This window comes from Salmo salar, chromosome ssa04 (genome assembly GCF_905237065.1).
Source record: "Salmo salar chromosome ssa04, Ssal_v3.1, whole genome shotgun sequence".
Taxonomy (NCBI): domain Eukaryota; kingdom Metazoa; phylum Chordata; class Actinopteri; order Salmoniformes; family Salmonidae; genus Salmo; species Salmo salar.
This window is the reverse complement of record NC_059445.1, coordinates 50,137,670-50,161,588: the sequence shown is the minus strand read 5'-3', so window position 1 is coordinate 50,161,588 and position 23,919 is coordinate 50,137,670. Positions and strand designations below refer to the sequence as shown.

The 23,919-nt window shown below is 44.5% G+C and overlaps 1 protein-coding gene across 2 annotated transcripts in view; it reads left to right on the top strand.

Moving 5' to 3' along the window:
- nectin3b (nectin cell adhesion molecule 3b) overlaps positions 1 to 23,919 on the top strand; it is an 81,788-nt gene that overhangs the window by 41,997 nt on the left and 15,872 nt on the right. The window contains exons 2-6 of one of the 2 annotated variants that reach the window (XM_014196904.2): positions 7,590 to 7,937; positions 9,332 to 9,631; positions 12,692 to 12,809; positions 12,951 to 13,102; positions 20,239 to 21,148. In XM_014196904.2, coding sequence (XP_014052379.1) covers positions 7,590 to 7,937; positions 9,332 to 9,631; positions 12,692 to 12,809; positions 12,951 to 13,102; positions 20,239 to 20,927 — 1,607 coding nt within the window. In that variant the 3' untranslated portion in view covers positions 20,928 to 21,148. Of the gene's footprint in view, positions 1 to 7,589; positions 7,938 to 9,331; positions 9,632 to 12,691; positions 12,810 to 12,950; positions 13,103 to 20,238; positions 21,149 to 23,919 lie in introns of those variants that run through there. The other variant, XM_014196905.2, reaches the window with a different exon arrangement.

Sequence of the window (23,919 nt, the reverse complement as noted above, 5' to 3'; positions counted from 1 at the left end):
GTAGTTCTGATTGGACACTGGTACAGAGTGAGCAGTTTCATAAAGGGCTGCTTTTAATTCCTGGATTCAGGTCAGAAGTAGGGCAGGCAGCTATTGCACCAGAATGCACTGATCTTTGGGAACACACGCAAACACTGGCCTGTATATTATTATGATGGAAAACCAAATGCCGGTTGCTGTGGATTCATGATCAGGTCAACACAGATGTCTGTGAATGCTTAGTTTGATGGCACTGACTAAGCTTGTGTTTTGTTTGGAATGTCTTAGCGGGAGCTGACATCAATGCTCTTTCAACTAAATAAAAACTGTCTCGGTCTCTCCCGACCACACACACACTATTACCAGACACGATGAATGTTTATTGAAAGACTATGATCATCTTCAGATGACACACACATGAAATTAAGATATCTATACTGATGAAAAATATAAACGCAACATGCAACAATTTAATACAAAGAGTTACAGTTCATATAAGGAAATCAGTCAATTTAAATACATTCATTAGGCCCTAATCTATGGATTTCACATGACTGGGCAGGGGTGCAGCTATGGGTATGCCTGGGAGGGCATAGGCCCACCTACTGTGGAGCCAGGCCCAGCCAATCAGGAGTTTTTTCCCCCCAAAAGGGCTTTATTAGACAGAAATACTGGTCAGTTTCATCAGCTGTCCTGGTGGCTGGTCTCAGACTATCCTGCAGGTTAAGAGTCTGGATATGGAGGTCCTGGGCTGGCGTGGTTACACATGGTTTGCAGTTGAGGCCAGTTGGACGTACTGCCAAATTCTCTAAATGGCTTATGGTAGAGAAATTAAGATTCAGATCTCTGGCAACAGCTCTGGTGGACATTCCTGCAGTCATCCTGCCAATTGCATGCTCCCTCAACTTGAGACATCTGTGGCATTGTGTTGTGGGACAAAACTGCACATTTTAGAGTCCCCAGCACAAGGAGCACCTGTGTAATGATCATGCTGTTTAATCAGGTTCTTGATATGCCACATCTGTCAGGTGGATGGATTATCTTGGCAAAGTAGAAATGCTCACTGACAGGGATGTAGACAAATTTGTGTGCAGAATTTGAGAAATTATATTTTTGTGCATATGGACAATTTCTGGGATCATTTATTTCAGCTCTTGAAACATGGGACCAATAGCTAGATTAGGTGTGTCTCCAGTAGCTTACTTTTATAACCTACCTAGCAAATTACATAGGTTGTCACTCAACTAATAAAGCTTAATATCATGCAGGCCATTTTAGCATTTGAATGCTGAATGTGCCACGCAGATGTGCAAGATCAGGAACATGCTGCCTACCTCGCGTTAGTTAGCGTGCCAAGCTGGGCACAGTGTGCCGTTTGACTAGGCTACTGATATTGGTGGAGAGGACGCATCAATTGGCGATTCGTAACATTTTAATACATTTTTGGACCCTGCATGTTAGATTTGGATCGGTTTAGGGTCTGCGGACCGACGCATTCATATCTTAAATATTTGAATCATGTCTTAAACATTTCAATCGGGGACCGATGCGTATCGGTAAATCAATACATCTTTACTAGCTAGGTGTGTGCGTGGCTGTGTGTGTTGTGCACTCGTGTTTGTCAGAGACACCACAGCTGTTGTAATACTAGCAGGTTGTCCTCACATGTCCTCCTTACCTATTAGCATACTTCTACACGTACATAGGCTCTGCATGTGTTTTTATGTGTGAAAATGGCACCAACAGAGAGGGTTGCCGTGCTTCTAGCTCTTAGGAAACTTTGCAGTATTTTTTTTTAATGTATAATTTCTTACATTATTAGCCCAGAAATGTTTTTGTGTTATTACATACAGCCAGGAAGAACTATTGGATATCAGAGTGGCGGTAACTCACAAGCACTACCAGTATTACAACCAGGAATACGACTTTCCTGAATAGGATCCTTTGTTTGCACCCCCCTGGGCAATTTAACTGATTCCAGAGGCCGACCCAAAACACGCCGGTGGAGGAGACGTACTCAGTGGTCTTCCAGTCTGACTTAGGAGGTGCGCACACCACCCACCACTTCCGAGTATATTACTCGCTAATGTTCAGTCTCTGGATAATAAAGTTGACGAGCTCAGGGCGAGGATTTCTTTCCAGAGAGACATCAGGGATTGTAACATACTCTGTTTCACAGAAACATGGCTCTCTCGGGATATACTGTCTGAGTCCGTCCAGCCAGTTGGGTTCTCAGTTTATCGCGCAGACAGGAATAAATATCTCTCTGGGAAGAAGGAGGGCGGAGTGTATGTTTCATGATTAACGACTCATGGTGTGATTGTGATAACGTACAGGAACTCAAGTCCTTTTGTTCACCTGACCTAGAATACCTCAGAATCAAATGCCGACCGTATTATCTCCCAAGAGAATTCTCTTAGGTTATAGTCACAGCCGTGTATATCAACCCTTCAAGCCGATACCACCACGGCCCTCAAAGAATTTCACTGGACTTTTATGCAACCTGGAAACCACATATCCTGAGGCCGTATTTATTGTAGCTGGGGATTTTAACAAATCAAATTTGAGAAAAATGCTACTGAAGTTCTATCAACATATTGACAGTAGTACTTGCACTGCTAAAACACTCGACTACTGCTACTCCAACTTCCGGGATGCCTACAAGGCCCTCCCCCGCCCTGCTTTTGGAAAATCTGACCACGACTCCATTTTGCTCCTCCCTTCCTATAGACAGAAACTCAAACAGAAAATACCTGTGCTAAGGACTAGTCAATGCTGGTCTGACCAATCGGAATCCACATTCAAGATTGTTTTGATCACACAGACTGGGATATGTTCCAGGTAGCCTCTGACAATAACATTGACAAAATATACTTATACGGTGACTGAGTTTATCAGGAAGTGTATAGGAAATGTTGTACCCACTATGACTATTAAAATCTATTCTAACCAGAAACTGTGGATAGATGGCAGCATTCACGCAAAACTGAAAGCGTGAACCACCACATTTAACCATGGCAAGGTGACTGGGAAAATAGAAGAATACAAAGTGTAGTTATTCCCTCACCAAGGCAATCAAACAGGCAAAAGGACAGTATAGAGACAAAGTGGAGTCGCAATTCAACGGCTTAGACATGAGACGTATGTGGCAGGCAGTCACGGACTACAAAAGGAAAACAAGCCACGTCGCAGACACCGTCTTGCTTCTGAACAAGCTAAACACCTTCTTCGGCCGCTTTGAGGATAACACAGTGCCACCAATGCAGCCCGCTACCAAGGACTGTGGGCTTTACTTCTCCGTGGCAGACGTGCCTAAGACATTTAAGTGTTAACCCTCGCAATGCTGCCGACCCAGACGGCATCCCTAGCCACATCCTGAGAGCATGCACAGACCAGCTGGCTGGTGTGTTTACAGACATATTCAATATCTCCCTATCCCAGTCTGCCTCAAGATGGCAACCATTTTTCCTGTACCCAAGAAGGCAAAGTTAACTGAACTAAATTATCGCCCAGTAGCACTCACTTCTGTCATCATGAAGTGCTTTGAGAGACTAGTCAAGGATCTACCTTACCTGTTACCCTAGACCCATCAATTTGCTTACCGCCCCAATAGATCCACAGACGACGCAATCACACTACACACGGCCCTATCCCATCTGGACAAGAGAAATACCTATGTAAGAATGCTGTTCATTGGCTACAGCTCAGCATTCAACACCATAGGCCTGTTGTCCGGACCTCTGGCAGACTCTATGGGGGTACCATAGGGTTCAATTCTCGGGACGACTCTTTTCTCTGTATATATCAACGATGTCGCTCTTGCTGCGGGTGATTCCCTGATCCACCTCTACGCAGACGACACCATTCTGTACACATCTGGCCCTTCTTTGGACACTGTGTTAACTAAACTCCAAACGAGCTTCAATGCCATAAAACACTCCTTCTGTGGCCTCCAACTGCTCTTAAACGCTAGCAAAACCAAATGCATGCTTTTTAAACGTTCGCTGCCCGCACCCGCCCGCCCGACTAGCATCACTACTCTGGACGGTTCTGACCTAGAATACGTGGAAAACTACAAATACCTAGGTGTCTGGCTAGACTGTAAACTCTCCTTCCAGACTCATATCAAACATCTAAATCAAATCTAGAATCGGCTTTCTATTTCGCAACAAAGCCTCCTTCACTCACGCCGCCAAACTTACCTTAGTAAAACTGACTATCCTACCGACCCTCGACTTCGGCGATGTCATCTACAAAATAGCTTCCAATACTCTACTCAGAAAATTGGATGTAGTCTATCACAGTGCCATCCATTTTGTTACCAAAGCGCCTTATACCACCCACCACTGCGACCTGTACGCTCTAGTCGGCTGGCCCTCACTACATATTCGTCGCCAGACCCACTGATTCCAGGTCATCTATAAGTCTATGCTAGGTAAAGCTCCGCCTTATCTCAGCTCACTGGTCACAATAACAACACCCACCCGTAGCACGCGCTCCAGCAGGTATATCTCACTGGTCATCCCCAAAGCCAACTCCTCCTTTGGCCGCCTTTCCTTCCAGTTCTCTGCTGCCAGTGACTGGAACGAATTGCAAAAATCGCTGAAGCTGGAGACTTACATTTCCCTCACTAACTTTAAACATCAGCTATCTGAGCAGCTAACCAATCGCTGCAGCTGTACATAGTCCATCTGTAAATAGTCCACCCAATCTACCTACCTCATCCCCATATTGTTTTTATTTACTTTGCTGCTCTTTTGCACACCAGTATCACTACTTACACACCATCTGCTCATCATCATCTGCTCATCTATCACTCCAGTGTTAATCTGCTAAATTGTAATTACTTTGCTACTATGGCCTATTTATTGCCTTACCTCCTCATGCCATTTGCACACACTGTATATAGACTTTCTTTTTTTCTATTGTGTTATTGACCTCACGCTTGTTTATTCCATGTGTAACTCTGTTGTTTCTGTCGCACTGCTTTGCCTTATCTTGGCCAGGTCGCAGTTGTAAATGAGAACTTGTTCTCAACTAGCTTACCTGGTTAAATAAAGGTGAAATAAAAAAATGTAATAAAAAATTCCCAGTGGGTCAGAAGTTTACATACACTCAATTAGTATTTTGTAGCATTGCCTTTAAATTGTTTAACTTGGGTCAAATGTTTTGGGTAGCCTTCCAAAAGCTTCCCACAATAGGTTTTGGCCCATTCCTCCTGACAGAGCTGGTGTAACTAAGTCAGGTTCATAGGCCTCCTTGCTTGCGCACGCTTTTTCAGTTCTGCCCACAAATTTTCTATAGGATTGAGGTCAGGGCTTTGTGATGGCCACTCCAATACCATGACTTTGTTGTCCTTAAGCCATTTTGCCACAACTCTGGAAGTATGCTTGGGGTCATTGTCCATTTGGAGACCCATTTGCGACCAAGCTTTAACTTCCTGACTGATGTCTTGAAATGTTGCTTCAATATATCTACATAATTTTCCTGCCTCGTGATGCCATCTATTTTGTGAAGTGCACCAGTCCCTCCTGCAGCAAAGCACCCCCACAACATGATGCTTTCATCCCCGTGCTTCACGGTTGGGATGGTGTTCTTTGGCTTGCAAGCCTCCCCTTTTTCCTCCAAACATAACGATGGTCATTATGGCCAAACAGTTCAATTTTTGTTTCATCAGACCAGAGGACATTTCTCCAAAAATACGATCTTTGTCCCCATGTGCAGTTGCAAACAGTAGTCTGGCTTTTTTATGGCGGTTATGGAGCAGTGGCTTCTTCCTTGCTGAGCGGCCTTTCAGGTTATGTCGATATAGGACTCGATTTACTGTGGATATAGATACTTGTGTATGTGTTTCCTCCAGCATCTTCACAAGGTCCTTTGCTGTTGTTCTGGGATTGATTTGCACTTTTCACACCACAGTACGTTCATCTCTAGAAGACAGAATGTGTCTACTTCCTGAGCGGTATGACGGCTGCGTGGTCCTATGGTGTTTATACTTGCGTACTATTGTTTGTACAGATGAACGTGGTACCTTCAGGCGTTTGAAAATTGCTCCCAAGGATGAACCAGACTTGTTGAGGTCTACCATTTTTTTTTCTGAGGTCTTGGCTGATTATTTTTGATTTTCCCATGATGTCAAGCAAAGAGGCACTGAGTTTGAAGGTAGGCCTTGAAATCCATCCACAGGTACACCTCCAATTGACTCAAATTATGTCAATTAGCCTATCAGAAGCTTCTAAAGCAATGACATCATTTTCTGGAATTTTCCAAGCTGTTTAAAGGCACAGTCAACTTAGTGTATGTAAACTTCTGACCCACTGGAATTGTGATACAGTGAATTATAAGTGAAATAATCTGTCTGTAAACAATTGTTGGACAAATTGCTTGTGTCATGCACAAAGTAGATGTCTTAACAGACTTGCCAAAACTATAGTTTGTTAACAAGAAACGTGTGGAGTGGTTGAAAACAAGTTTTAATGACTCCAACCTAAGTGTATGTAAACTTCCGACTTCAACTGTACATAGACTTGAAATCACTGGCCACTTTAATAAATGGAACACTAGTCACTAATAATATTTACATATTTTGCATTACTCATCTCATATGTATATACTGTATTCTATTCTACTGTATCTTAGTCTATGCCGCTCTGACATTGTTCGTCCATATATTTATATATTCTTTATTCCATTCCTTGACTTAGATTTGTGTGTATTGGGTATATGTTGTGAAATTGTTAGATATTACTTGATAGATATTGCTGCTCTGTCAGAGCCAGAAGCACAACTATTTCACTACACCCGCTAAACACGTGTATGTGACCAATAACATCTGCTAACCACGTGTATGTGACCAATAACCTCTAGCTAACCACGTGTATGTATCCAATAACATCTGCTAACCACGTGTACGTGACCAATAACATCTGCTAACCACGTGTATGTGACCAATAACATCTGCTAACCACGTGTATGTGACCAATAACATCTGCTAACCACGTGTATGTGACCAATAACATCTGCTAACCACGTGTATGTGACCAATAACATCTGCTAACCACGTGTACGTGACCAGTAACATCTGCTAACCACGTGTATGTGACCAGTAACATCTGCTAAACACGTGTATGTGACCAGTAACATCTGCTAAAGACGTGTATGTGACCAGTAACATCTGCTAACCACGTGTATGTGACCAGTAACATCTGCTAACCACGTGTATGTGACCAATAACATCTGCTAAACACGTGTATGTGACCAGTAACATCTGCTAAACACGTGTATGTGACCAATACAATGTGATGTTATTAGAGTAAATGATGTCCAACTGGGAGACAGATGGAGGTGTAGTGTGTCGAGGGGAAGTCCGAATGCTATTGCCACAGTCCTTTATCATCAGTGGGCATATTACATTTACAGCCATACACACTGCACACAGGCTTATGTTTCACTGCCCAACATAAGTACAACTCTTTTGATTATACTTTGTGACTAACCACAGGGGAATGTGGTTATTCTTTTGTTTTGATACTTACAGCAGTTCTTCAGAAAAATGGTTGATGGTGAAACTAATCGTTTTCTCTTTCATTCTCTCCCTCTCTGTGCTCCAGGTGTGGGGGGCAGTCAGGTGTTGGTGCCCCAGAAGGTGAGTGCTGTATTGGGGAAGAATGTGACGTTGGGCTGTAGCGTGGAGGTGGGGGCCAACCTCAGTCTTACCCAGAGTTCCTGGGAGCGCCGGCTCCCCACAGGCTCAGTGACTGTGGCGGTGTACAATCCCGTGTTCGGCATCTCGATCCCCCCAAACTACGTGCGCCGCCTGTCCTTCCGCTCGCCCTCCTCCCATGACGCCACCATCGTACTGGAGGATGTGGGCTTTGAGGACATTGGAGTGTACACCTGCAAGGTGGCCACCTTCCCCCTGGGCAACACACAGGCCTCCACCACTGTCAGCGTGCTCGGTAGGAGTGTGTGTGCTTGTGTTGGGTTGTGTGGGTGCCAATTAGAGCTGGGACGATAAACCGGAAATGATTGACACTGACTATACCGATCACTTATCACAGGCATTTTGCTGATGTTGTTCATTATAAGTAGCCTATACTAGAGAAATGTGAAGTTTGAAATGAAATAAGTTTGCTAATATGGGTGATTGTTAATGGGACAATTGATGTCTACAACCAGTAGTATTAGTTTAAAAGATCATTTTAAATTATAATTATCTCATCAATTCAGGCAATTTATCACAATCTGGATTTTTGGCCATATGACCCACCTCTAGTGTCTGTCTCTCTGTGCAACACACCTCTTGTAAGTGTGTGTTTGTACGGCTGATGGTGTGCTTGTAATATTCTGAAACGTAATCCTGTATCTTAGTAAAAAGCCTCTTGTAGAAATGTATGAACTACACATGGCTATTGTGGGGGAGAGGATCATACTCACGTCACTGGGCCAGAGGGAGAGTGGAGAGAAAGGATGGAAGGTAGTGAGGACGAGTGGTTGGAATAAGGGTTGGTTGAAGGGGCATTGCAATGAGAACGGTATGACAGTTGGGTACAGTTGCGTGAGAGGAGGGGTAAAGGAGCGAGGGATGGGCGTACAGGAACAGGCTGCTATAATTGGAGCTAGAGGAATGTGGTGGGCAATACGTTTTGTGTGTCTGTTGCACAATTGAGACGCCCCTCTTTTAAAGGGTCCCGGTGAGTAAGAGTCGGGGTTAGATGTATTATTCCAGGCAAGGCCATGGCTTACACACACTGTTTTTGAATGGTTACGGTAAGTCTCTGAGCTGCTACTGCGTAGTAGGACAGGGGAAAGGAGGGAGGCGGTTGAAAGAAAGAGTGATGGAAAGAAGGAAACGAGCTTGGTGAATGACTGAACCACTTCCAGACCCTACTCAGGAACTCTGCTCCCTAGAGCAGGGTTCCCCGATAGGCGGCCCACGACAACAAAATCGGAATATATATATATTTGTGTATTTAGAATTTTCGTTTTTGGATGTAAGACTGTAAAATCATCTCAAAGTGATGTTAATTTAGGAAATCAGTTTGCAAATATTCTCACGCATAAATTAAAACGTGATCGTATCACAATGTAATCAAGGTTTGAAATGATTCTGTTTTTGTCAAATACTACACACTATCTGTTTGGGATTTTTGTGGTCAATTTGTAGTGTAAAAATGATTTCTAACTATTTTCCAGTCCCCCCGACCAACCGCTCAAGGAAAAATCGGCCCATGGCTGAATGTAATTGGGGACCCCTGCCCTAGAAGATACTGGAACACTGACTGAACACTACAACCCTTTCTATCCATATTTCCTCACCCCTTCTCTCTCTCTCTCTCTCTCTCTCTCTCAGTGGAGCCCAGGGTGTACGTGTCGGCTGGCTCGGTGGCTCTGATCGACGAGGGCAATGAAACGGTGGTGGCCACCTGCATCGCTGAGCGGGCCCGGCCCCCCGCCGAAGTCTCCTGGGAGACGGACCTGTTTGGGCAATCAGAGGTGTCGCTGCAGGACGAGGCAAACGGCACAACCAGCACCCAGGTGCGCTACCTGTGGCAGCCCACCCGCCACGTCCAGGGTCACGCCCTCACCTGTGTGGTGCGTCATCCTGCCCTGCACACAGACTTCAGGATCCCCTACCAGCTCAACGTGCAGTGTGAGTCTCTCTCTCTCTCTGTGTCTCTCTGTGTGTGTGTGTGTGTGTGTGTGTGTGTGTGTGTGTGTGTGTGTGTGTGTGTGTGTGTGTGTGTGTGTGTGTGTGTGTGTGTGTGTGTGTGTGTGTGTGTGTGTGTGTGTGTGTGTGATTCAACACAGGAGACTGCCTTTTCTGTTCAGAATCATTCACACAGACAGTACTAGTCAACGGTTTGGACACACCTACTCATTCAAGGGTTTTTCTTAATTTTTACTGTTTTTAGTGAAGACCTCAACTAGGATATAATACATTGTGTTTGTAGAGGCCAGGTCATCTGATGCAGCACTCCATTACTCTCCTTGGTCAAATAGCCCTTAAACAGCCTGGAGGTGTGTTTTGGGTCATTGTCCTGTTGAAAACAAATGATAGTCCCACTAAGCACAAACCAGATGGGATGGCATATTGCTGCATAATGCAGTGGTAGCCATGCTGGTTGTATGCCATGAATTTTAATTAAATCAGTGTCACCAGCAAAGCACCCTCACACCATCACACCTCCTCCTCCATGCTTCACGGTGGGAACCACACATGCGGAGATCATCCGTTCACCTACTCTGCGTCTCACAAAGACACAGCGGTTGGAACCAAAAATCTCAAATTTGGACAGATTTCCACCGGTCTAATGTCCATTGCTCGTTTTTCTTGGCCCAAGCAATTATCTTCCAATTGGTGTCCTTTAGTAGTGGTTTCTTTGTAGCAATTTGACCATGAAGGCCTGATTCACACAGTCTCCTCTGAACAGATGATGTTGTGTCTGTTACTTAAACTCTGTGAAGCATTTATTTGGGCTGCAATCTGAGGTGCAGTTGACTCTAATGAACATATCCTCTACAGCAGAGGTAACTCTGGGTCTTCCTTTCCTGTGGCGGTCCTCATGAGAGCCAGTTTCATCATAGTGCTTGATGGTTTTTGCGACTGCATTTGAAGAAACGTTCAAAGTTCTTGACATTTTCTGGATTGACTGACCTTGATGTCTTAAAGTAATTATGGACTGTCGTTTCTCTTTGCTTATTTGATCTGTTCTTGCCATAATATGGACTTGGTCTTTTACCAAATAGGGCTATATTCTGTATACCACCCCTACCTTGTAACAACACAACTGATTGGCTCAAACGCATTAACCTGTTAGGGCTAGGGGGCAGTATTTGCACGGCTGGATAAAAAAATGTACCCGATTTAATCTGGTTACTAATCCTACCCAGTAACTAGAATATGCATATACTTATTATATATGGATAGAAAACACCCTAAAGTTTCTAAAACTGTTTGAATGGTGTCTGTGAGTATAACAGAACTCATTTGGCAGGCAAAACCCTGAGACAGATTCTGACAGGAAGTGGATACCTGATGTGTTGTATTACCTTTAAACCTATGCCATTGAAAAACACAGGGGCTGAGGAATATTTTGGCACTTCCTATTGCTTCCACTAGATGTCACCAGCCTTTACAAAGTGTTTTGAGTCTTCTGGAGGGAGATCTGACCGAACAAGAGCCATGGAACGATGATGGCCCATTAGACACCTGGCGCGCGAGTTCATGTTGGGTACCCTCGTTCCAATACGTTATAAAAGAGAATGCATTCGTCCACCTTGAATATTATTCATGTTCTGGTTAAAAAAGGCCCTAATGATTTATGCTATACAACGTTTGACATGTTTGAACAAACGTAAATATATTTTTTCCCCTCGTTCATGAAGTGAAGTCCGGCGGGCTTAGATCATGTGCTAACAAGACGGAGATTTTTGGACATAAATGATGAGCTTTTTTGAACAAAACTACATTCGTTATGGACCTGTGATACCTGGAAGTGACATCTGATGAAGAGAATCAAAGGTAATGGATTATTTACATAGTATTTTCGATTTTAGATCTCCCCAACATGGCGGCTAGTCTGTATCGCAACCCGTATTTTTCTGGGCGCAGTGCTCAGATTATTGCAAAGTGTGATTTCCCAGTAAGGTTATTTTTAAATCTGGCAAGTTGATTGCGTTCAAGAGATGTAAATCTATAATTCTTTAAATGACAATATAATATTTTACCAATGTTTTCTAATTTTAATTATTTAATTTGTGGTGCTGACTTGAATGCCGGTTATTGGAGGGAAACGATTTCCTGAACATCAACGCCACAGTAAAACGCTGTTTTTGGATATAAATATGAACTTGATAGAACTAAAAATGCATGCATTGTCTAACACAATGTCCTAGGAGTGTCATCTGTTGGAGATTGTAAAAGGTTAGTGCATAATTTTAGCTGATTTTATGGTTTTGGTGACGCCTGTCTTTGAATTGGCACAACATTACACACAACTCTTGTAAATGTACTGTCCTAACATACTCTAAATTTATGCTTTCGCCGTAAAACCTTTTTGAAATCGTAAAACGTGGTTAGATTAAGGAGATGTTTATCTTTCAAAGGGTGTAAAATAGTTGTATGTTTGAAAAATTTGAATTTTGACATTTATTTGGATTCAAATTTGCCGCTCTTGAAATGCACCTGCTGTTGATGGAGTGCACCACGGGTGGGACGCTTGCGGCCCACCTAGCCCATAGAGGTTAAGGAAAAAAATTCCACAAATTAACTTTTAACAAGGCACACCTGTTAATTGAAATGCATTCCAGGTGACTACCTCATGAAGCTGGTTGAGAGAATGACAAGAATGTGCAAAGCAGTCATCAAGGCAAAGGGTGGCTACTTTGAAGAATCTCAAATTTAAAATACGTTTTGATTTGTTGAACACTTTTTTGGTTACTACATGATTCCATATGTGTTATTTCATAGTTTCGATGTCTTCACTATTATTCTACAATGTAGAAAATAGTAAAAATAAAGAAAAACCCTTGCATGAGTAGGTGTGTCAACTTTTGACTAGTACTGTATGTCATGTCTATGATGCTGGAATTTCATCAGACTTGATTTGATTGATTCATGTAATTCCACACAAAAAATGTTGGGGGTGGTTGAGTTTTCCACTTTTTCAGGTTCTGTCTGTTGCCCCTTCTCTGTGTCGTGTCTCTGCAGACGCCCCAGACATCGTGGTGGTAGGTTATGACGGTGACTGGTATGTGGGCCGTGAGAACATCCAACTGACCTGCAAAGCCAACGCAAACCCACCAGCACACCACTTCACATGGATCAGGTGTGTGAGTGTGTGCGCTCGCTGCTCGTGTTTTTATGTGCACAAATTTGTTCCCACTGCAGATTGAACGTTGAACCAGTGTTTGTGTATAATTGTGTCCGTCTGCCTTTCATTTCATGTAATTGTGTGTGGATATCCAAGACTGGACGGGAAAATGCCAGAGGGGGTGGAGATAGTGAACAACACGTTGCTGTTTCTGAGACCCCTCCAACGGAATGACTCTGGAGTCTACAGGTGTGAGGTTGCCAATGACATCAACCTACGCAGCAGGGACCTGCGGATACGCATACAAGGTGAGCGGAGGGAACAAACGCTGCTGAATGTGCACGCAGCTTGTTATTCCACACGTATTCTTCCTGTCTCTCTTAGGGAGAACCTTTAAACATATTCTGGCCTTGAAGCTTTCGGTGTCAACATAATAGCATAGAGATGAGTCAGGATTTATCTGTATGGATAATGCTGTCTTTGTGGCTCCTGCTACTAAACACTTTTTAAATGTTAAATGTTATGCTTTTGTAACAACAGCATTTACATAAAAATAAAATAAAAAAAACATGATCTGTCCAGCATTTCGTCATTCTAGACCCTAGTCTGTCTAAGCTTGAGGGTGTGGCCGTGTTTGAAATGAGGCGAGGTGCCATGCTGTGTCAGGGCCAATTTATTTCCGGTCCTCAGATGTTAGTCTTAATAAGGCCCTGATTAGTCTTGATTAGGTCTCCAGATGTTCAACAGGAGAGGAGATCTCCCTGGTTCTCTGGCCAAGCCCATGTCTGCTCATCCCCCAGACCACTAACTCAGTCCTCCACTCTCCTCTGCTATGTCTCCTCTGTCGTTCCCCTGGCCTGGCATGTGTCTCTGTCTCTCTGCTGTGCAATATGAGCCACTTTGGCCCTAAACCTCTCTTCCCCTCCGTAATGGAGCTTTCATTTCAATATCACGTTCACTACTGTACTAGAGGTCGACCGATTAATCGGAATGGCTGATTAATTAGGGCCGATTTCACGTTTTCATAACAATCGGTATTTTTGGACACCGATATGCCGATTTTGATTATTTATTTTATGATTATTTTTTATTTGTTATTACACCTTTTATTTAACTAGGCAAGTCGGTTAAGAACACATTCTTATTTACAATGACGGCCTAGGAACGGTGGGTTAACTGCCTTGTTCAGGGGCAGAACGACAGATTTTTACCTTGTCAGCTCGGGGATTCAATCTTGCAACCTTACGGTTAACTAGTCCAACGCTCTAACCACCTGCTTTACATTGCACTCCACGAGGAGCCTGCCTGTTACGAGAATGCAGTAAGAAGCCAAGGTAAGTTGCTAGCTAGCATTAAACTTATCTTATAAAAAATAATCAATCATAATCACTAGTTAACTACACATGGTTGATGATATTACTAGTTTATCTAGCGTGTCCTGCGTTGCATATAATCGATGCTGTGCGTATTCGCGAAAAAGGACTGTCGTTGCTCCGTGTACCTAACCATAAACATCAATGTCTTTCTTAAAATCAATACACAAGTATATATTTTTAAACCTGCATATTTAGTTAATATTGCCTGCTAACATGAATTTCTTTTAACTAGGGAAAATGTGTCACCTCTGCAACAGAGTCAGGGTATATGCAGCAGTTTGGGCCGCCTGGCTCGTTGCGAACTGTGAAGACTATTTCTTCCTAACAAAGACAGCCAACTTCGCCAAATGGGGGACGATTTAGCAAAAGCGCATTTGCGAAAAAAGCACAATCGTTGCACGACTGTACCTAACCATAAACATCAATGCCTTTCTTAAAATCAATACACAGAAGTATATATTTTTAAACCTGCATATTTAGCTAAAAGAAATCCAGATTAGCAGGCAATATTAACCAGGTGAAATTGTCACTTCTCTTTTTTTTTTCAGCTTTATTTATTTCAGCTTTATTTATTGCACTCAGAGTCAGGGTATATGCAACAGTTTGGGCCGCCTGGCTTGTTGCAAACTAATTTGCCAGAATTTTACGTAATTATGACATACCATTGAAGGTTGTGCAATGTAACAGGAATATTTAGACTTAGGGATGCCACCCGTTAGATAAAATACAGACCGGTACTGTATTTCACTGAAAGAATAAACGTTTTGTTTTCGAGATGATAGTTTCCGGATTCGACCATATTAATGACCTAAGGCTCGTATTTCTGTGTGTTTATTATATTATAATTAAGTCTATGATTTGATAGAGCAGTCTGACTGAGCGGTGGTAGGTGATACGGTATTGTTTCCTCACTGAGAACTTTTACTGCAATCTTTTTACCAAAGTAACACATTTTACAAAACAACAGATCTACAGGAAAGAGCTAGTGTTGTAGGGTACAAGGCTTATTCAAGTCACAACAGTATACACTGTAATTCACTGAAACATACACTAATTTCAATATAACTGTCAAGCACAAAGCTTTAACTCAGTAAACCATAACTCAATTTATCAACAGTCAATAAAGTGTTTGAAAAACCATTATACAAATAACACCGCAACATATCTTATTAACAACGCACATGTTCATTCACGATCGACATAAAATGGCAGCTACTCTCAGTACAAAGCTAGCCTTCGCTGCAACCGAGCAGGGCTCATATTACTCTGCAAACTTAACTCGAACTTCCTCAAGATGTTACTAAGACACCCCTTAAACACTCTTGACATGTTAGCGAGTTATTACATTTAAATGACGTACCTGAAAAAGGGGAGAAATAATCACGAGAGTGATACGGTATTGTTTCCTCACTGAGAACTTTTACTGCAATAAGGAAAAGACGGCGATTTCCCCACGAACTTGGGTGGAGACCAGAGCAATCGATCTCAGGCTCATAGATTAAGAGCATTTAGTAGATCACAGATTAACACTTTTCCCCTTCAATAAGGCACCACAAAATAAAGTAATCAATATAACGTTTACACATTCCTTTTACAATTCTTACCCTTTGTACGCTTGATGGATTTGAACTTTTTAACACAATTATATGAATGTTATCCATCTATCAACTAATACAGAATGCATGATCTTTTTAACCTTAGATGTTTTAAGATCCTCACATACTATGAACTTACTAATACTTTTGAATGTATAACAGGCTATGAGTATTTCCTTTAACCTGACACATAGGCACCAGCAGGCTCGTAAGCATTCAATCAAACAGCACTTTCGTGCGTTTTGCCAGCAGCTCTTCGCAATGCTTCAAGCATTGCACTGTTTATGACTTCAAGCCTATCAACTCCCGAGATTAGGCTGGTGTAACCGATGTGAAATGGCTAGCTAGTTAGCGGGGTGCGCCCTAATAGCGTTTCAAACGTCACTCGCTCTGAGACTTGGAGTAGTTGTTCCCCTTGCTTGGCATGGGTAACGCTGCTTCGAGGGTGGCTGTTGTCGATGTGTTCCTGGTTCGAGCCCAGGTAGGAGCGAGGAGAGGGACGGAAGCTATACTGTTACACTGGCAATACTAAAGTGCCTATAAGAACATCCAATAGTCAAAGGTATATGAAATACAAATGGTATAGAGAGAAATAGTCCTATAATTCCTATAATAACTACAACCTAAAACTTCTTACCTGGGAATTGAAGACTCATGTTAAAAGGAACCACCAGCTTTCATATGTTCTCATGTTCTGAGCAAGGAACTTAAACGTTAGCTTTCTAACATGGCACATATTGCACTTTTAATTTCTTCTCCAACACTTTGTTTTTGCATTATTTAAAGCAAATGGAACATGTTTCATTATTTATTTGAGGCTAAATTGATTTTGATGTATTATATTAAGTTAAAATAAGTGTTCATTCAGTATTGTTGTAATTGTCATTATTACAAAGACATTTTAAATTCGGCCGATTTAATCGGTATCGGCTTTTTTTGGCCCTCCAATAATCGGTATCGGCGTCGAAAAATCATAATCGGTCGACCTCTATACTGTATATCTCTATGCTCCGTCTCTCTCCCTCCCTCTCTCTCTCTGCTGTTTCCCTCTCCTCCATCTCTACCTCTTTCTGTCTCTCTTTCCTCTCACTCTCTCTGTCATGCAGTGAAAGGCAGAAACGTGCAGCCTTGACTGAGAGATGAGGATGTCCCAGATTCATAACATTCACCAGCTCTTTTCAACTCCTATTCATTATTTATTAAACCTTTTTTGTTGCTTTTCCCTTTGAGAGGAGCTCTGTGGTTTTGTGTGTGGTGTGTTTTCGCTGTGTGCACGCCTCTGGGAGGGTGGTGGTGTGTGTGTGTGCACGCCTCTGGGAGGGTGGTGGTGTGTGTGTGTGCACGCCTCTGGGAGGGTGGTGGTGTGTGTGTGTGCACGCCTCTGGGAGGGTGGTGGTGTGTGTGTGTGCGCACGCCTCTGGGAGGGTGGTGGTGTGTGTGTGTGTGTGTGCACGCCTCTGGGAGGGTGGTGGTGTGTGTGTGTGTGTGCGCACGCCTCTGGGAGGGTGGTGGTGGTGTGTGTGTGCGCACGCCTCTGGGAGGGTGGTGGTGTGTGTGTGTGTGTGTGTGCACGCCTCTGGGAGGGTGGTGGTGTGTGTGTGTGTGTGTGCACGCCTCTGGGAGGGTGGTGGTGTGTGTGTGTGCACGCCTCTGGGAGGGTGGTGGTGTGTGTGTGTGTGTGTGTGTGCACGCCTCTGGGAGGGTGGTGGTGTGTGTGTGTGCACGCCTCTGGGAGGGTGGTGGTGTGTGTGTGTGCACGCCTCTGGGAGGGTGGTGGTGTGTGTGTGTGTGTGTGTGCACGCCTCTGGGAGGGTGGTGGTGTGTGTGTGTGCACGCCTCTGGGAGGGTGGTGTGTGTGTGTGTGTGTGTGTGTGCACGCCTCTGGGATGGTGGTGGTGTGTGTGTGTGTGCACGCCTCTGGGAGGGTGGTGGTGTGTGTGTGCGCACGCCTCTGGGAGGGTGGTGGGTGTGTGTGTGTGTGCACGCCTCTGGGAGGGTGGTGGTGTGTGTGTGCGCACGCCTCTGGGAGGGTGGTTGTGTGTGTGTGTGTGTGTGCACGCCTCTGGGAGGGTGGTGGTGTGTGTGTGCACGCCTCTGGGAGGGTGGTTGGTGTGTGTGTGTGTGCACGCCTCTGGGAGGGTGGTGTGTGTGTGTGTGCACGCCTCTGGGAGGGTGGTGGTGTGTGTGTGCACGCCTCTGGGAGGGTGGTGTGTGTGTGTGTGTGTGTGTGCACGCCTCTGGGAGGGTGGTTGTGTGTGTGTGTGCACGCCCACACATTCATGCAGTGTCTCCGCGTGGTGTCGCATGGTTCAAGTGGAATTCACAGGGCCGTGACGTCAGAGATCGATATCTCCACAGACATCTGACCTGGAACTAGGAACTAAGACTGCAGTGTCATCTTATGTCCCTGTTTGAACAACTTCACAACAACACTTTTACAGGGAACCGTTCACACATGATGCAGTGGACACGTCACTCAGTCCTAATCCAACCATAACCACAATGGTTCAGTACAGACTCAGCAAGTCCAGACAGAAATACTAGCAGATGGAATAAGGAGAGCAGATTGACCAGAGATGTAACAGCATGTCCCATCTGTGATACTAAGCTGTTGATGAAGGGTGCTTGATCATGGTTCATCTGGCCCAAAGAACATTCTAGGGAGTATTTGAAGATCTGGATCAAGTCATTAACGCATTTGCCCAAAACAGTTGTTCAAATTGGCTGAATTGTGAAGGAGTGATTCGCCCTTTTTGCCCATCTCTTTACCCAAGTATCCATCCCTGAACCAATCCCTACCATCTTAGTAGTCCTTCCCATATCTCCAAGCCCCTAACATTAGTGCTGACTCTATTCTAGACATCCCCTCCCTCCTACCTATCATTGCCTCTCAACATTATCACTGGCAATGACATATTTGTCTTTATTTGAAATGCTCAACATACGCTCTTCATAAAGCCCTCCATAAGCCCACATAACAGGCACAGCATTAAAGTGTTAATCGTTGAGTTAATTCGACCTGATTTTAATGGAGGTAGCTACAGTACGTCATGTGAGTGTCCCTCAAACCTAACAGTAGATCTGTGCAATCCGGAACCAATCTTCTCTTGCATAGATTTACAGGCAAGGAGAATAGTAACTGACTGTGTGTATGTCATGCTGCCACTAGTTGTCAGCATTATTAACCACTTATACAGTACTACTTCAAATAAGGTGTTACAGACAATAACAAAAGCCAGGCTACATTCACTTCAACTGATGATTTGTTTAAGAATGTGTTTTTGTAGATTTAGTTTCCTGATCACTCATCTCTGGTTCCTAGACTAGTAACATCAACATCCCTCTGCCTTACCTTACTTTTCCATTGACCATTATTACACTAATCACAAAACACTCTCTGGATTGCTACAGCTCTGCCTGCAGCACACTTGGCTGCTATAGACTGCATGTCATTTTGGGTACATTAGCTTAGTCCCAAGACATCAACTTAATTTACCACATCTATACGTTTTGAAAGGGAACTTCTATCTGGTATGTCAAGACGTAACAACATACTTTGTACAGACAACATGCCAATGCAAACCAGAGGCTGTTATGAACATGTCATTTTAAATGTAGAAATGTTGGTAGTGTTTTCATGTCAACCTATCTCCTTTCAGTAATATGCTGATGTAGTTGGCATTGACATTCTCTACTTTTCTGTCTGTATTTCTATCCCTCCCTCCATGACCCTCCTTTCCCCCTCTACTCCTCCCTCCCTGCCTGACCCTCCTTTCCCCCTCTACTCCTCCCTCCCTGCCTGACCCTCCTTTCCCCCTCTACTCCTACCTCCCTGCCTGACCCTCCTTTCCCCCTCTACTCCTCCCTCCCTGCCTGACCCTCCTTTCCCCCTCTACTCCTCCCTCCCTGCCTGACCCTCCTTTCCCCCTCTACTCCTCCCTCCCTGCCTGACCCTCCTTTCCCCCTCTACTCCTACCTCCCTGCCTGACCCTCCTTTCCCCCTCTACTCCTACCTCCCTCCCTGACCCTCCTTTCCCCCTCTACTCCTCCCTCACTGCCTGACCCTCCTTTCCCCCTCTACTCCAACCTCCCTGCCTGACCCTCCTTTCCCCCTCTACTCCTCCCTCCCTGCCTGACCCTCCTTTCCCCCTCTACTCCTACCTCACTGCCTGACCCTCCTTTCCCCCTCTACTCCTACCTCCCTGCCTGACCCTCCTTTCCCCCTCTACTCCTACCTCACTCCCTGACCCTCCTTTCCCCCTCTACTCCAACCTCCCTGCCTGACCCTCCTTTCCCCCTCTACTCCTCCCTCCCTGCCTGACCCTCCTTTCCCCTTTACTCCTACCTCACTCCCTGACCCTCCTTTCCCCCTCTACCCCTACCTCCCTCCCTGACCCTCCTTTCCCCCTTTACTCCTACCTCCCTGCCTGACCCTCCTTTCCCCCTCTACTCCTACCTGCCTCCCTCCATTAGATCCTCCCACCACCTCCATGCCCTCCACCACCCCTGCGCCTGTCCTAACCGGCTCTGCCTCCTCATCCACCTCTGTGGGAGACAAGCGACGGGTCCTCTTCACCTCCCCCACCCTGGCAGCCCTGCCCCCCGACAACCACCTGGGCACCATCGTGGGCGGGGCTGTGGGCGGAGCCTTGTTCCTCCTTCTGCTGCTGGTAGTGGGCGGAGTCTGTTACCTACGGCAACGGCAGACCTTCCGCGGGGACTACTACACTAAGCAGTACCTAGGGCCTTCAGACATGCAGAAGGCTCCTCCACAGCACAAGCTCCACCCCACTAAGCCTGCCAATAACGTCTACCTAGACAAGGACCGCGAAGAGTGGGGCGACCGCGAACGCAACCACGTGCGGGACCGCGAACGCCTCCACCTGCATCCAACATCAACAACCATCATAAACAACCACAGAGAACCGGAGTACCAGCCCAACGGCCTCACGAGGGCGATGAGGAACGGAGACCACCCTGACCACCTGCGTAGCTACCCCAGCCCCCACCAGACAGGCCGTGCTAGATACGCTGCCCCGTCACACCCACTGAGCACTGGCTCCCCCTACCTGTCGGATGACTGCTATGACAGCGGGGCCGAGGGGGACTATGTCTCTCATATGGATGGCTCCGTGATCTCACGCAGGGAGTGGTACGTCTGATCCCACCACAACCAGGCACCCTACCCTGCCAACAGACTCTGCCACCAGAGAGAAGAGAGACCACAGCACAGAAATCACAGGAGGATTTCATACATTATTTAACAAAGAGAATACTCACGTTCTGCCTCGCTACATCTCTCTCTGTCTCTCTCTCTGTCTCTCTCTCTGTCTCTCTCTCTGTCTCTCTCTCTGTCTCTCTCTCTGTCTCTCTCTCTGTCTCTCTCTCTGTGTCTCTCTCTGTCTCTCTCTCTGTCTCTCTCTCTGTCTCTCTCTCTGTCTCTCTCTCTGTGTCTCTCTCTCTGTCTCTCTCTCTGTCTCTCTCTCTGTCTCTCTCTCTGTCTCTCTCTCTGTCTCTCTCTCTGTCTCTCTCTCTGTCTCTCTCTCTGTCTCTCTCTCTGTCTCTCTCTCTGTGTCTCTCTCTGTGTCTCTCTCTCTGTCTCTCTCTCTGTCTCTCTCTCTGTCTCTGTCTCTCTCTGTCTCTCTGTGTCTGTCTCTCTGTCTGTCTCTCTGTCTGTCTCTCTCTCTCTCTGTGTGTCTCTCTGTCTGTCTCTCTGTCTGTCTCTCTCTCTCTCTGTGTGTCTCTCTGTCTGTCTGTCTCTGTCTACATCTCTCTCTCTACATCTCTCTCTCTCAAGCTTGGATATTGTCTGTACTGTAGTTCTCTTTTTCAACATGCTTTTTCATTTCTCATACAGGAGGTATTTTCCTCTGATTTTGATCCTCATACAGGAGGCATTTTCCTCTGATTTTGATCCTCATACAGGAGGCATTTTCCTCTGATTTTGATCCTCATACAGGAGGTATTTTCCTCTGATTTTGATCCTCATACAGGAGGTATTTTCCTCTGATTTTGATCCTCATACAGGAGGTATTTTCCTCTGATTTTGATCCTCATACAGGAGGCATTTTCCTCTGATTTTGATCCTCATACAGGAGGTATTTTCCTCTGATTTTGATCCTCATACAGGAGGTATTTTCCTCTGATTTTGATCCTCATACAGGAGGTATTTTCCTCTGATTTTGATCCTCATACAGGAGGCATTTTCCTCTGATTCTGATCCTCATACAGGAGGCATTTTCCTCTGATTTTGATCCTCATACAGGAGGCATTGTCCTCTGATTCTGATCCTCATACAGGAGGTATTTTCCTCTGATTCTGATCCTCATACAGGAGGCATTTTCCTCTGATTTTGATCCTCATACAGGAGGCATTTTCCTCTGATTTTGATCCTCATACAGGAGGCATTGTCCTCTGATTTTGATCCTCATACAGGAGGTATTTTCCTCTGATTCTGATCCTCATCATGGAAGGTGTGTGGATTGCCTAGCCATGCTGTGTGGCCATGCCTTCATTCTGAACTAGAGGACAGAGGTGTTAACTAGGTAATGTGGGGTTAGGGCTCAGTTCACTATACATGCACTACTGGGTAGGCCTTGTGGTATTGCTTTGATTGCAAACCTGCAGCAATTTTCCTTTTTATGTTAATTACTTTGTAAACAAAGGCAGAACTCTTGCGCCTTTCCAGTTCATGATTCTTTAAATGAAATGAAATCGTTTTTAGGGAATCTGATTTGACTATTCTTGTTGACATGAGTTTGCCTTCAACCCAAAGTTAGTACAAATGGCAATGTTTAGTATCAGCTTTCTGTGGGGTGGGGGGGGGGGGATGGAGGATGGAAAGAGGGAAAAGTGGACAGTATTTACTTGTTATTCCAGATTTCATTTCTTCTTGGTCTGTGGTTTGGTACCCACAGAAAGGGAAAAGAATGTACAGCCTTCTGGCACATACACGTGTTGCAGTTGCTAAGTGGATAGCACGGATACGAATCACAAAACATTGTCATTATGTGCTGTTCCACACGTATGTGTGAGTGTATTATTAGTACCAGTGCCAACCTCGTCAGTATTGTCACATAGCAGTAGATGCTGTCATTGCAGCAGGATGTCATAGGTTAGAACTACTTCTGCAATCTTCTGTATCAGTGTGGTGGTCCAGCTCAGATAGCAGGACAGTAATGATAACTAATGACTTACAACTGAGTATTAGTTGACTTGTTGTATATCACCTCTTCATACAGAGATGTTCAGCCCTTAATAGAATAAAAACATTCAATTACAGGTCCCTATGTTCAGGAGCTACATTCTGTCAGCACCCTCTTCCTCTCCATTTGTTTGTGCTTTTCTATATAGAATCTGAAATGCCCATAAAAATAGAGTAGGATGTATAGACAGTCTGTTAAAGGCTGTTTAGAAAACAGTGAATGGACATAATACTTCTGTTGTTATTTCAGCTGTGCTACTGTGAAGTAAATAGAGAATCGTTGTTCTGTCTAGTGAGATTTCCTGTTACTCACTGCTCTGAGTTCAGTTATGTGACCGGTGCCTTATCCCAGAAGAGCAGTTAAGTAATGAAATAAAATGTACAGACAGAAGTGCAAGGCCCGTTTTGATCCTCTGTTCAATGAGATGTTTGTTGCCTTTGTTTTTTGTTTTTTTACAATGTTTTGATTGAGTCATTGTGTTTTTGTGGCATATCCTCTTTTCTCTGTTCTCTGACGATAGCATTATTTTTGCTCATAAAATTAATGACATTTTGCAAAGTCTGAGTTGCAAAACACCTGAACAAAGCTAAAACAATGATAATTATATTATTGTACAGTTCCTATATGGCAGTTTTTTGTCAGAGCAGCGGACTTAAAGGGATAGATTGGTTTCCTTACCCTGTAAGCAGTGTATGGACAAGGTACGACAGAAATCCAGGCTTTGGTTTAGATTCAGATCATCTAGAAGTGACTTTGTTGAGCTTCACAATCAATTTGAGATACTTTTGGATGATTTGGACATGATGCATGAAAAATGCTAATATCTTTCCCATGACTTGAATGGGATTTGTCCCACAAAATGCTAAAACATTAGCTTGTGGAAACCGTGCCTGGGAAAGCATGGATTTTTGTCATACCTTGTCCATAGACTGCTTACAGGGTAAGGAAA